This window comes from Chrysochloris asiatica, unplaced genomic scaffold (genome assembly GCF_000296735.1).
Source record: "Chrysochloris asiatica unplaced genomic scaffold, ChrAsi1.0 scaffold00312, whole genome shotgun sequence".
NCBI classification, from domain to species: domain Eukaryota; kingdom Metazoa; phylum Chordata; class Mammalia; order Afrosoricida; family Chrysochloridae; genus Chrysochloris; species Chrysochloris asiatica.
Genome location: NW_006408830.1, coordinates 2,677,855 through 2,692,346, shown reverse-complemented (window position 1 = coordinate 2,692,346; position 14,492 = coordinate 2,677,855). Strand labels below are relative to the sequence as shown.

Genomic DNA, 14,492 nt, shown 5'->3' with positions numbered 1-14,492 from the left:
GGTCGGAACCGACTCGACAGAACTTAACAATAACAAATCTCTATGGGAGCAAAAAGCCTCATCTTTCTCCTGTGGAACTGCTGATAGCTTTGAACTGCTGTCCTTGATGTTACCAGCCCAACTCATAGCCACTACGCTCCCAAAGCTCCATTATGCAGTATTATGACATGATAGGCCAATTTTTATTTCCTATGACAGTGTCCATGGCAGACATTGCTAACTGATTTCAGAACACTTCTCTAGCTGCATCCATGAATGGCTTCAGATTCTTCCCCAGGCCACTGCGCCAGTAATTTGGAGTCTGTAACTAAGTAGAGCAGAGGCCCAGAAGCAGTAAATGGCATATCTGAGGACACACAGCTGGGAAATGGTGGAAGTGGAGCTAGTGTTGATTGGCAGTAACCAAAAATTGATTTAGTTCCCACTTACAGTGACCCTCCCTTCTAGACAGAGAAGAGCTGCTCTCTAGAGCTTCTGACACTATAAATCTTTAGGGGAGCAGACAGACTAATTTTTCTACCATGGAGTGACAGGTGAGTTTGTACCACTGACCTTTCAGTTAGCATCCCAGTGCTTTACCACTGTACCATCACAGCTCCTTAAATACAGGCTACAGGTCAGAAAAATTCATGTACAAATCCTATTCTTTTTATATGCAGCATGATCTTTGGCAATTAAAAAAAAAAAATCTTCAAACCTCAATTTCCTTATTTTTCAAATGAAAGTTTAAAAAAAAAAAAAACCCAAACTTCTCTTCTTATTAGTGTTGTGAATAAGAAAAGGAAAACTGCATGTAAAGGGATAAAGAAAAAAAAAAAAAAAAAGGTTTGGCATAGTACTTGGCATAGAGACAGGGCTGGCTGAAGTAAAAAAGTACCAGCTAGCTATGCTTAATGGAGTCCTGGTGTGGCGCTGTGGGTTAATGCTCCAGACTGCAAAGCTGTTTGAACTGCAAGGTCAGCAGTTCAAGCTCACCAGCTGCTCCTTGGAAACCCTATACAGGGTCTCTATGGATCGGAATCAACTCAACGGCACTTAACAACAAATCTATGCTTAAATTCTATGGCCATGACAGACATTGCTAATCAATCACAGTGGTCTTTCCTGCTGAAACTGAATATAACTTCCAAACACTTCTTTATACACACCTCATCATTTGATTTGAGTTTTCAGATGAGAACAACCTCTTTGCCTACTCTGCTCTAGGAGGACACGTGCAGGTTAATGTCATGGATTCCACAGTGTCCTGCTAAGCCCAGATGTGGCTTTCAAATTCTTCTCAGCTTGGCCTCTCAGATAGCCATTGGCAGTTCTTTTGAATTTACAGCAAAGTGAAACAAATCCCAAAGTGCCAGGCCTCTTTGTGGTGTGTGAGGAATTCTGGTCTTAGGGAGACCAGAGCCAAATACAGGACTCACCGCACCCTCAGGACAAAGCACAGCCCAGGGACAGGATAGGCCATGAAGTAGAATGTTTGCATAACTCAAAGAACATAATCACTGTTAATGTAATCAATGTTTAAAAGACAATAACTTCACAAGAAAACTTAAAATAACATTTTGGAGTTTGTGAGAATTAAATAAAAAACAGTATGCTCTCTGAACATAGATGTAAAAAGTTCTAAACAAAAACACTCAGCAAATCAATTCAAAAACAAAATGACATGACTAGGTTTGGTTTATCCTAGAAATGCAAGGTTAGTTTGATGTTATAAAATACATGTAATTCATAGCACCAGCCTATTAAAGCAAAAACAGAATTTCAATAGCTATAGAATCATTCAATAAAATCAGCATCCATTCCTTTAGAAAATAATCTTATTAGAATAGTAAGAATAAAATGTTTGTAACCTACCAAAAAAAAACCCAAAAAAACTGTAGCGAAGTTCATGTTAAACTGTGAATTGTTTAAAACGTTTCTTTTAACGTCAGGAGTAAGGAAGCTACTATCACATTGTAGCCACTCTAATAAGACAAGAAAAATAAGTAACAGGTGTAGATGGAGATGAAGAAATAAACTGTCATTATTTGCAGGTGTCATTATATTATCCATTGTTGTTAAGTACTGTTGAGTCAATTCCAACCCGTAGCAACACTATATAGGGTATTACAAGGAACCGCTGATGAGCTTGAACCACCGACCTTGCAGATCAAACCAGTCCAGTGCATTTGCCCACAGCACCATACCAGGACTCCGTATTATCCATAGAACAACCACTATAAGTCAATGGAAAAGTTGTGGGAATTAACACCTAGTGGAAATCTGTGCTTGAATTGAAAGACATATAAAATATTTGGACAGGAATTACCTTTAATGGGAGGAGAGAAGTATATCACCAGGTAGGGAATTGCAGGGGCTTCTAAGCTACTGAAAATGTTTTATTTCTTTTAAAATAGTTTCTTTCATTTTTTTTTTTTTTTTTTTTGAGAAATATACATAGTAGAACATGCGTCAATTCAATAGTTTCTATATGTATGCGGGGGGCCTTCAAAAAGCTTGTAGAAAAAATGGGATTAAAAGCAAATAGAAACTTGACCTACACCTATGGATGCAGTAGCTCAAAAGAGGGAACAAATCTTACAGCGAGGATCATTCCCACCCCCTCCATACACAGAGTAGACAGAGATGGGCAACTTGGACATTGGCTATCCAAAATGGTGGGGCTACAAAGGCAAGAAGTGACTGGCTTACAAGCTTTCAAGAGGGAGCCTAGATCCAGAGGGCGTGGAGGAAGGTAGACTCTCCACTGAGTAGTATCCAATCTGTCTGGGGGAGGAATGATGAAAGGAGATGGGGATAGGTCTCTTGTGATACAATAGTGAATAATTGTTATCAGGACTTACTATGAGGGCTGGAAATGTAAAGGTGGACATTTTGTAGCAAAAGGAGGGAGGGGATTGGTTGACTTTGCACTCTAGAAGCGGAGGTCCCTGGGACCATCAAGGGAGAAGAGCAGAGTGCAGGACTTTACCCAGAGAAGCAGTGATGCCAGAGATGGAGGCAGAGATGATGATGTGGAGAGATGGAGCAGCTGGGGACTTTAGACACAGAGAGGGAGAGGGGCTGTGTGCTGATGACCAGGGGGCAGGCTTGTAGTATATACCCCTTGGTTGGTTGATGATGCGTGGAGGGAATTGTAACCATGGCAATGAAACGATATATGATAGGATGAATGTAAAGCTAATGTTCTCCCATGTAAACTATCACATAATTCACAATAAAACATTAAAAAAAAAAAAGGCAAATAGAATTTTCCCACAAACTGAAGCCCCCTTGTTCAATTCAGTGACAATGATTACATTCTTTGAGCTGGGCACCCATTCTTACTCTCCTTTTCTGATTTGTTCCTCCCCAGTTCACATAAACTCACTGCTCCTAAGGTTCTTGTGTAGAGTTCCTCATTCTGGTAGTCCATTTAATCCCATTTAGATAGATGGTCAGGGTCGCTATGGGTCGGAACCAACTCGATGCCACTTAATAACAACAACAAGATAGATGTTAAAACACCATCCTGCTCAAGACAGACATTCTCTATTAAGTTGAACTATGGTTTAAAGAAGAAGACTCCAGGGAATATTTTTGGTTTAAGGTTTAAAGATTATTTTAGGACAATAATTCAGGGACTCATCCAGCTTCTAAGGTTAAGAGTCCGGAATCCATGAGAATTTGAAATTGTGTTCTGCCTTGTCTGCCCTTTTGATGAGGATTCTTCTATAAAATCTTTAATCAAAATGTTCAGTGATGGTAGCCGGACGCCATCCAGTTCTTCTGGTCTAGAGGCAAAGGAGGGCGTTGTTCCTGGAGACAATTAGCTACATAATTCATTTCTTCCTCCTATTCTTGACTCCTTCTTCCATTCCTCCAGGCAAATATAGATCAATTGTTGTTCCTTAGATGGCTTTTGGCAAGCCTTAAGACCCCAGGCACCATTAAACACTATTAGGCCAACTGACTAGGAAGTCCATGAAACCATAACCCTAAATTGTAAAATTAAGGAACCAAATCCGAATAGATAATTGGGCATACATGAGCAGTCTCTGTAGCTTCCTTCTTTCCTTTCATTGTTGTAAATACATCTATCACACGCCTATGCAACATTTTACAGGTAGACAGTTTATTGATGGATTCCTGGAGTGGTTCTATAGGATGAGGCCTCAACTGCAGTGTTGATTTGAACTTGTCCATCACCGCAAGGTCGGTGATTCAAATCCAACAGTCCCGACGCAGAAACCCTACATGGGATGACTATGAATCGGAACTGAACTCAGTGATATTTAACAACTAACAACAATTTATTGATAGCATTAACTAGCTTTGCCAAAACTACCCTTAATCAACATGATTTTTCCATCACTGTAAACAGAAACTCAGAAGAACTCCATTTAAAAAAAAAAAAATTGTTTTTAATCTATATTTCTTACGCTGAAGACACAAGTATTCATTTTATTATTCTGTAAGATAGGTTTTGGAGTCCTGGTGTGGCGCTATAGGATAAGCATTTAATTTCAAGGTAGATTTGAATCACAAAGTTGGCCATTCAAACTCACCCGACGCTCCTTGGAAATCCTATATAAGATTGCTTTGTGTGGGAACCGACTCCACAACACTGAAGAGGAAGAAAGGTTCTAGTCATCCGTTTGCATATTATGGTATTTATGTAAGAAACTTTTCACAATAATCACATGTAAGGTGCTTTTTCCAGTCCTCAACATGGGTGTTGTTCATTGCCATCAAGTTGGATCTGACTCATGGCTACCCCATGTACAACAGAAGGAAACTACTACCTTCATAATCATGATGTGCTCCAGTAGGGTCCATTGTTGCGTCTGCTGTGTATTTTGAGTGTCATCCAACCCTGGGGCTCATCTCCCAGCACTGTTGCTGTTAAGTGCCATTAAGTTGGTTCCAACTCATAGTGGCCCTGTATAGGATTTACAAGGAGCAGCTGGTGGGTTTGAACTGTCGACCTTGTGGTTTGAAATCCAGTGCTGATCCTACAATGCCACAACCGAGTCCCCCAACACTATGTTGGGCAAGATCCTGTTATGATTCATAGGGCTTTCATTAACTAACTTTAGGAGGTAGGTCATCAGGGTTGGGTTGGGTTTCTTCCCTGAAAAGATGCTTAACATGCAACGGATGCCAAAAAAATACACTGTCCTCTCACAGTGTTCAAGCCCATGACAAACAGGGTTAGTTGATCGCTATTAAGGCCCTCCTCATTTCTGGTGGCCCTGAGATGGGAACTGGGCCCAGGTGAGCGGGTGCGGCCTGTTGTCTCCAGCAGATACTCGGGGCCATGGAGTCTCAGGTGGCGGGGGGCCCGGCAGGCCCGGCCCTGCCCAACGGGCCACTCCTTGGTACAAACGGAGCCACTGATGACAGCAAGACCAACCTCATTGTCAACTACCTGCCCCAGAACATGACCCAGGATGAGTTCAAGAGTCTCTTTGGCAGCATTGGCGACATCGAGTCCTGCAAGTTGGTGCGAGACAAGATCACAGGTGTGGCTACTGGTGGGTGGGTGGGGTGGGGTGGGGCAGGAGTGAGGGACAGACCTGAGGCTGGTAAACTAAACAATGACACCTGTGTGGAATGTGCTCCTTAAGGCAATCAATAAGACCAGACCAAACAGTCAGCATTTGCCCAAAAGCAAAGATGAGAAGGCAAGGTGGGTGGGGCAGGGAACTTGGAGATATACGGGAAAGGCAGGCTGGAAAAGGGAAGAGTGCTGATGCTTTGCTGACGTCAGCAATCAGTGCCACAGAACAGTTCGTACATAAATTACTGAATGGAAAATTGATTCATAAACTTTCACCTAAAATACAATAAAATGTCCCTCCATAGCCCAAAGGGAGTCCTGGTGTGGCGCTGTGGGCTAATGCGTCACACTGCAAAGTCTGTGGTTTGAACTGCAAGATCTGTGGTTCAAACTCACCAGCTGCTCCTTGGAAACACTATACAGGGTCATTATGGGCTGGAATCCACTCAATGGCACTTAACAACAACAACAAAAGCCCCCAGAGTATAGGTGTGATGGGGGTAGATAGGACTCTGGGGATCCGAGATAAGAGAGGCAGACAGGTGTTATTCTAGGTGGGGAAATTGATGGGGACAAGTGGGACTTTTGGGGACCTGAGGTGTGATAAAGAGACAGAAATAACCTTAGGTCATGAGGGCCCTAGGCTATGGGGGCAGGTAGGAGTCTGGGACGGGTCTAAAATTTCAGGGAGAAGATAAAACTGTGAAGGAGCAGGTAAGGGTGGGCTCTTGGTTCTCATAACCTTGAAGAAAGTCAGCCTTTCATAAATGGGTTTGGGAGGACACTGCCCAGTTTGGGATCTGAATGGGAAATTGTCCTGGTCCTACCTACAGGGCAGAGCCTCGGCTATGGGTTTGTGAACTATTCTGACCCCAATGATGCTGACAAAGCCATCAACACCCTCAACGGCCTCAAATTGCAGACCAAGACCATCAAGGTTAGTGCTGTCATGCCCCTGGACACCCAGCCCCATCTACCACCCCTCTTCCTGTATTTCTACCCCAAGCCTTAGCTCTGGTAGCCAAGTGGTTACATATCGGGCTGCGAGCCTCAAGGTCAGCAATTCGAAACTCCCAGCTGTTCCGCGGGAGAAAGAAGAGGCTTTCTATTCCAGTAATGATTTCCAGCCTCGGAAACCCTGAACAGGGTCACTATAAAGTCAGAACCGACTCCACAGTACATCACCACCAGCATCCTTCCCACTGCTTGTCTTCCTCCTGGGGCCGGCCAGTGGGTTAACCTCTCTGAACCTGTATCCTCACCTGTCAGCCAGGAGAGTAACAGCCCTTCCTCCCTGTTCTCTGTAGCCTCCTAGTCTACTGGTCCTAGAGGGAGTAGGCAGCAACAGAAGGAGTGACCAGGGTCCAGTGTGTAGCCTCCTCCCTGTCTTTGTCATGGAAATGGAGGGGGTGGGGCCCATCTGCCATCTGGAGTCTAATTAGGGTCTGGTAGGGTAGTGTTGGTGGGGAGGGCCCACCTTTGTGCAACACACCCTCCCCTTACAGTAACTGCAGCTGGGACCCTGCAGGCCCAAGTTCCCTGGGGGGGGGTCACCATGGAAACCCCCCCTCTCTAGGTTTGCCTGGGGGGATGTGGGCTCCACCGGCAAATCTGCTTCTGGACCCCAGGGGAAGCTGGGGGAGGGGCAGAGCACCCATCTGGCCCCAGTTCACCATGGGAACAAGAAGAGGTCTAGGAATCTGTTCCTCACCCTGACATGGAGGTGGAATGATACTGTGACCCGATGAGCCCCCTGTATGACCAACTAGACCCAGGAGGTGGTCATAGTTGTGTGTGTGTGTGTGTGTGTGTGTGTGTGTGTGTGTGCACTGCAGGGTGGGTATTGTAAGACTGGGTGTCACTTGGGCTCTGAGACTGTTTTGTGACACTGTGACTTCAGCTGTGACATGGTGGCTGTATTCGTGGAGCATGGTGTTGATTTGACAGACTCTCTGTGACACCGTGTAACTCATGCTGGGACATGGCAGGGCTATGTGGTATGTCTGGCAATAGTGAGGTGTCTGCGTGGCATGGGAAAAGTTGTGTGGGTGTGTCTAACTATTGGGGTGGAATGTGCACCTGTGTGGTGGCGGGGCAGGTGTACTGTTCTGCAGCTCTTCCTGTCATTATGTAAGACCCCAGATGTCACTGTGATGTGGCATGGCCTTGTGTTACCTCCTGGTGCTCCATGTCTCCGTGGCTCCCGGCTGTGATGTGCACTGTGGCCTTGAGTGTTGGTTTCTGGCTGCATGACTGTGCTGTATGGTTGGTCTCAACTGGGGGTCTAGCAGATTCCAGTTGCCTCACCGTGTGTCAGGCCTCACAGGAGGAATTCTGCCTGTGTGGCTTGGGGCCGGGTGGCCACACTTAAGTGTAGGACTCACCTCCAGAACAGCCCACTGCTGAGGAAACTGTCCTGTGACCACCTTTGTGCCTCAGCTGCTCCCAGGCCCCAGACACTTACCCCAAATCTGACCCCTCCCTCACAGCTCAGTCCAGGAAAGAGAACCCCATCATATTCATGGCCATAATTTTTTAATTCCAAAAATAGTAGCAGCTCTTGTATTTGTGATTTTTTTCCAAAGGACCCCAGGTACACACCAGTCATAGCCCCCCACCCATGAGAACCCTCAGCTCCATCCACACCCAGCCCGCCTGGTTCCTTTTTTAACTAGTTATTTCTAATAGAGTCATATACCCTCACAACTCACCACCCTGAACAAAAGCCCAACTCTTGACAATGAGCTCTGTCAGCCCAGAGGTTAATTAAACAATAACAACAAGACAGAACATAGATACTTGCAGAAAAAGGAGGGAGGTGCTTATCCCACCCCCCGGCTATGGGTCACCCTGTTGGCATTTAGGAGCAGGTCCCGCCAACCTTTTTTTTTTTTTTTTTCAGGACATTTATAAACACATAATGAGATGGGGGTCACATATACACGTGGCTTTATAAATGGACTTTTCTTTCTCTCAGTTCACAATACTCACCACTGTTTCCGGAAGACAACTCTACATGTCCACCATTTTCTAAACAGCTGCAGAGAACTATTTATAAGGGTCCAGCTCCATTGTTGGACTGGGCCCTTATAAATGACAGGAATCGATTCACAACGGAGAGCAATGCATGGAGAGAGAGGAAGGGAAGGGGGTACACATTTAGACAGGAGAGACCAGGGGGTGATTCAATCCCAAGATGAAGTGGGAAATGGAGGAAGAGAATCCCAGGCAGAGGAAACCGTCAGTGCAAAGGCCCTGAGGTGTTTGTCTGGAGCTGAGTGAGCCAGCGGGGAGAGGGGCAAGAAGAGGGCGTAGAGGTGACAGACAGGTGGCGCAGGGTCTGGAGGAGGCCCACAGGGAAAGTTGGGCTCTTGCTTTGAGTGAGGTGGAGGGTTGTGAGCAGTGGGAAGTTTCCCTGATTCAGGTGCTCACTCTGGCCTCTGGGGACCAGGATGGAGGCAACTGCTCACAGGTCCAGACAGAAGATGGTCGGACCAACTTCAAGGTCATGGGCGTGGGGAGAAGTGCCAGATTCTAGAGGCAACTGGATTTGTGTTGTGGAAGACCAAAGCTTCAAGGCCCTGACTGAGTCATACCAAGCGAGCGTGTGGTGCCCAAGAGACCCCATGTGGGGCAGGGAGAGGCAGGAGTCACTTGAGTGTACAGCTCGGGGACAAGGCCCACTCTTTGAGGACCGACAGCTGGGATTTGTCGGCAAGAAATTGGTGGTTCAAGGTTTGAGTCGGTCTGTGTGTCCCCCAGGGGCCATGGATAAGTCAGAAGACAGAGGGGCCCACGGGTCTGGCCCACTTTCCACAGGAGTTATAACATGGCTGTGTGTGGACTTTGGAGCCAGAGAGTGTGGGCTGAGCATATACTTGGTGCATGCAGGACATGTTGTCATGCCCTGGTGGTCACTCAGGAAGTAGGAGGAGTTTGATATGTGGATGAATGAGGCATCTCTGTTGTCTCCACAGTGCTTTGGATGTGGCCTCATTCTCCCCATCTGTGGAATGGGCATTCCCCTCACCCCTGTCCACTACACCCCTCCCAGGTGTCCTATGCCAGACCCAGCTCCGCGTCCATCCGGGACGCCAACCTGTATGTCAGTGGGCTCCCCAAGACCATGAGCCAGAAGGAGATGGAGCAGCTCTTCTCCCAGTATGGCCGAATAATCACCTCACGTATCCTGGTGGATCAGGTCACAGGTTAGCCTGCCAGGAGGGACCTCAAGGGCTGAAGGGCAGAGTCAGGACCCAAAGGGAGACACCTGAGAGGCCCGGGCAATAAGTGGGTGAGGGAGTTACACGGGAGAGGGCAGTGTCCTCATGGCCACCTCACTGCTGGCAGGTGTGTCTCGGGGTGTGGGCTTCATCCGCTTTGACAAGAGGATTGAGGCTGAGGAGGCCATCAAAGGACTGAATGGGCAGAAGCCACTGGGCGCAGCCGAGCCCATCACGGTCAAGTTTGCCAACAACCCGAGTCAGAAGACGGGGCAGGCCCTGCTCACTCACCTCTACCAGTCGTCCGCCCGGCGCTACGCAGGCCCCTTGCACCACCAGACGCAGCGCTTCCGGTGAGCCACCCCCGAGGTCCCCTGAAGCAGCTGCCCTTCTGAACCACTATTCCTGCAGGGTGGATGGGTGCAGGACATGCTCACATGCTAGAGCTGCTGAGGGCAGCAAAGGGGAAGTGGGTGGATGCTGAGAATCTAGCAGCTGCTCAAGGTGTGCTGGCCCATTTAGGGTGTTGTTGTTAAGGGCCATTGAGTCAAATTTCAAATGTATAAAATTTCCGAGGAGCTTGAACCACTGATCTTGTGGTTCAAACCAACCTTGCAGTCCAACGCATTAACCCACAGCGCCACACTGGGACTCTATAAGGGTTTTGGAGTTTCCCGATTAGGATCTAGACTTGGCTGCCCTTCTCGCTGGTGCATGACTAACTGATATCTTAGATTCCTCATTTGTACCAATCACCTCATGAGTATTTTCTGTGTGGTCACTACGAGTCAGAACCAGCTCGAGGGCACTTAACAACGAAACGTCCTGCGGTGATACAAACAGTTGCCACTTAGCTATGAACCTGAAGGTTGGAGGTTCAAGCTCAACCCAGTGGGCCAAGGAAGCCTTCTGGAATAAATCTGCTCTGTAACACCTGGGGTTGCCAATTGGCAGAACTGACTCACTGTGTGCTCTGCACAAAAGCCTAAGGAAAACACAGCTTTTCTTCTCCCCTGCCCCTCTGTCCCCTCCCCACATACAGGCGAGAACCCCGAGGAATGGAGAGTCCCAGACACAGTAAAGACTTGAACCCAGAATCCTGGGTCAGGCTCTCAGCACTCAGAATAGGGGCAGTCTTGGCAGCCACATGGAGCTTCACTTCTTAGCCCCCTGTCAAGTGCTCTGAGAGAGTTGGCTGTGGCATTACTGTCGTCTTTGTTGGGAATTAAATTATCCACCCAGAGAGGTTGGCCCTTGGATTCAGATAGGATGAGCCCGCAGGCGGAGGGGGGAGGATGAGGGGCCGAGGCAGCGCAGGGCAAGAGGCAGTGCCAAGAGCGGGTCGTGCCAGGCGGTGTCCAGCCGGGAGCTGCGGGCGGGCGGGCGGGGGCAGGGCGCTACAGCAGGCCTGTGAGTGGGGGTGGGGAAGGCAGGCTGCCAGCGTCACCGCCTCGAGGTGGGACCCGGGCCTCCCCTGACCACTCCTTCTGCCTCTACAGGCTGGACAATCTGCTCAACATGGCCTACGGAGTCAAGAGGTAACAGTGCCCCCGCCCCCTGCCCCAAGTCCCTCCTCGGGCAGTGCACTGGTACACCCCCAACCTCAGGATCACCTAGTGTAGCTTGAGAACAGCTTGTTGTGAGATTTGGCTCTTCTCTTTGTGACTTGGTCTCTGTCTCGGCCCTGGAAAACTGTGGTTGCAGACCCATTGTGGGAGCAACAGACGTAGCAGACCTGGGCGCTGGAAGAGTTCCCAAGACAGGGGCAGGGACTTGAACCTCCCCATTCTCTTTTTCACCCTAGTTCAGGCAAGGGTGCCACCCTCAGGGTCTCCTAGTCCATCTCTAAGTTCCTCCCCCCACTGTTGGCCGTCTTAGCTGAGAGTCACAGAATGACCCCTCCCCCAGGGGTCAGGGGTGGACCGAGGTCCCTGTCCTCATTGTCTGTGCCCCTGACCTTATGACCAACCCTGTTTATTGAGCTGTTGAGTGCGTGCTGTGTGCCAGCACTTGGTGTGGGGCTGGGGCTCCCGCATGGCCCAGTCCCCGTGCACGTTCAATGACTGACGTGAACACTGCTTGCCTCAGCTCAGTGCTGGGCACATAGTGGGCACTCAATAAAAGCCGCCACTATTGCTAATGTTGTTGTTATTATTAATGATTCCTGACTAGTGGGGAAGGCCAGAGAAAAAGTAATGGGGCTGTAAAGGTCGGTGGAGACCCCGAGCCATGTGAGGCCTGGGGACCAGGGGTAGACCAGGCAAAGAGCTCCTGACCATGGAAACAGTCCATGCAAAGGTTGGGAGGAAGGAATAAGCAGTTAGCTCTGGGTGGTCAAGGTCCAATGGTTCCCACCAGCTGGAAGTGGTTTTGTCCTGTGGGGCTGGGAGCCTGCAAGGAATGTGGCCAGAAATTCAACGTGGTCCTTTCATTAATTCATTCACTCAACAAAGACCTGAGTGCCTACTGTGTGTCTGCCTAGTGCTGTACTTGGAGATGGAAGGAGCCAAGTGTACTGGCTCTCGGCTTTGAGTGGGACAAGGCCAGTGATGGGCAGAGGAATGAGGTGGTTCTCATTTTCAGGGCTTACCCTGAGAGGTGATCTGAATAGCAGGTGGGAGTTACTTTGCTCTTGTCCATCTCCCCCGCTCTTCTAGGATGGAGTTTCAACCACCTAGGGAGGGGGCTGTCAGTCAAGGTGGCCAGTGGGGCAATGGGAACAGGGTTGGTAAGGGCAGGGTCAAGGCGAGATCCACTTGGGCAAGGGCAGGAGATACACAGAGAAGGGGGACCGGGTGAAGGCCCTGGGAGGGGATAGCAACCCTGGTAGGTCACGGGGTCAAGGTGTAGATCCGGGCTCAGGTCAGGATCGTGGGCTGGGACAAGGGTCCAACGAAGGTTGGAGGTCAGGCCAGGAGACGATGGAGATAATGAAGTCAGGAATAGGGAGGCAAGAATCACAGAGCCACGGTAGGGCCAGGACAATGCAAAGGCCACACAATCCCAAAGCCATGACATGCATGGAGGGTCGCAGGGTCACAATTTGGTCGGGGACATGCTGGGGGTCAGGGCAGAACCCGCGTGACCCCCAAAGTAGTCCCCTGTCGCTCATCGCCAGGTTCTCGCCCATCGCCATCGACGGCATGAGCGGCCTCGCAGGCGTGGGTCTGTCCGGCGGCGCGGCAGGTGCTGGCTGGTGCATCTTCGTGTATAATCTGTCACCGGAGGCGGATGAGAGTGTGCTGTGGCAGCTGTTCGGGCCCTTTGGAGCAGTCACCAACGTCAAGGTTATCCGAGATTTCACCACAAACAAGTGCAAGGGCTTTGGCTTTGTCACCATGACCAACTACGACGAGGCGGCCATGGCCATCGCCAGCCTCAACGGCTACCGCCTGGGCGAACGAGTGCTGCAGGTCTCCTTCAAGACGAGTAAACAGCACAAGGCCTGAGCCACAGCCGCCGCCGCCCTCCCCACCCCTCCCCGGGCAGCAGAGAGAGAGAGAGAGAGAGAGAGAGACAGCGCAGGCAGACCACGGATGACGTGAGCCCTACGTCCCTGCAGAAGCCACAGGGTGAGCATGCAGGGCCGGGAGGGTCTGCAGGGAATGGGGGTCCCTATCTCCTGCCCCTACCCCAGGCTGGGCTGTTCACTCTCTCGTCTTAGTTTTGTTCATGGCGAAGGTTTTTGTTTCTTTTTTCGGCTAAAAAGAAAGCAGAGATGTGCTCCTACCCCACCCTCAAACACCCTCCATGGGGGACTTGGGAGGTACTAGGGTTTCCCCTTAGGAACCCTTAACCAGGTCCCCAACATCTCGGAGGGCCTGGAGAGGGGGAACAGGTTTAAAAATCCCCAACCAAGAGAAACGTGAGGAGGTGTGGTCATTGTTGGCCAGAGCCTCCCCGTGAGGGTAGGGAGAAAGGTAGGGGCTGGGAGCAGAAACAAAATGTCAAAAAAAAAGGGGGTGGGTGGGAGGGGAAGAAAACTCTATTTTTGTAAAAAGGGTAAAAGACCTCGTGGAGAATTTTTACTGGGGATTCTTGAACTTGAAAAAAAAAAAAAAGACAAAAAAAACAAAAAACAAAAAACCACAAAAAAAAAACCACACAAAAAACCAGAAAATATTTTGGCAGGTTATGTTTACCAACTGGGGCAGGGGGCAGGGAGCAGGGCTTAGGGAACGGGTCCACCGGGCCACACACTAGACTACAGCCACGCAAAGCACGCAGGGACCACACTCACACCCCTAGGGATACACAGCAGCACCGAAAAACAGACATTCCCCAGACACATTTAGTAATCACTGCCCCCCACCCACCCAGACACGGGGCCTTGAACATCAGAGAGAAGTGGAGGAGGAGGGTGTGCACATGGACACATGTGGACACAGATGGACGTGAACGTGGAGACGGGTGCATGTGAACACACAGACACAACACCTAGGCACACACAGACATGCCCACAGCATCAGGCCCAGACGAGAGGTTCCTCTATCTACCCTGCCCCTCTACTTTCTCCTGCTGGGCTGGCCAGCCTTGGTCACCGCCCCTGCCCCAGGTTCTCTGCAGAATTCTCTCCTGAATCATCAACGGTCTCCCTGCCGCCCTTGAACACAGGCGTGCACACCCAGCGTCCACGCATTCAGACACACAATACCTCGTTCCACTTTGGCGTCAGGATGGGCTGGGAGCAGTCCCCCCCGGACCCCCTAACACTTGAGGCCAAAGGA

The 14,492-nt window shown here is 49.4% G+C and overlaps 1 protein-coding gene across 2 annotated transcripts in view; it reads left to right on the top strand.

Annotated features, from left to right (window-relative positions):
* Positions 1-13,835, top strand: part of ELAVL3 (ELAV like neuron-specific RNA binding protein 3) — an 18,408-nt gene extending 4,573 nt beyond the window's left edge. The window contains exons 2-7 of one of the 2 annotated variants that reach the window (XM_006875139.1): positions 5,288-5,504; positions 6,376-6,479; positions 9,597-9,750; positions 9,893-10,118; positions 11,265-11,303; positions 12,884-13,835. In XM_006875139.1, the coding sequence (XP_006875201.1) occupies positions 5,288-5,504; positions 6,376-6,479; positions 9,597-9,750; positions 9,893-10,118; positions 11,265-11,303; positions 12,884-13,214 (1,071 nt within the window). In that variant the 3' untranslated portion in view covers positions 13,215-13,835. Of the gene's footprint in view, positions 1-5,287; positions 5,505-6,375; positions 6,480-9,596; positions 9,751-9,892; positions 10,119-11,264; positions 11,304-12,862 lie in introns of those variants that run through there. The other variant, XM_006875140.1, reaches the window with a different exon arrangement.
* Positions 13,836-14,492: the final 657 nt, after the last annotated feature.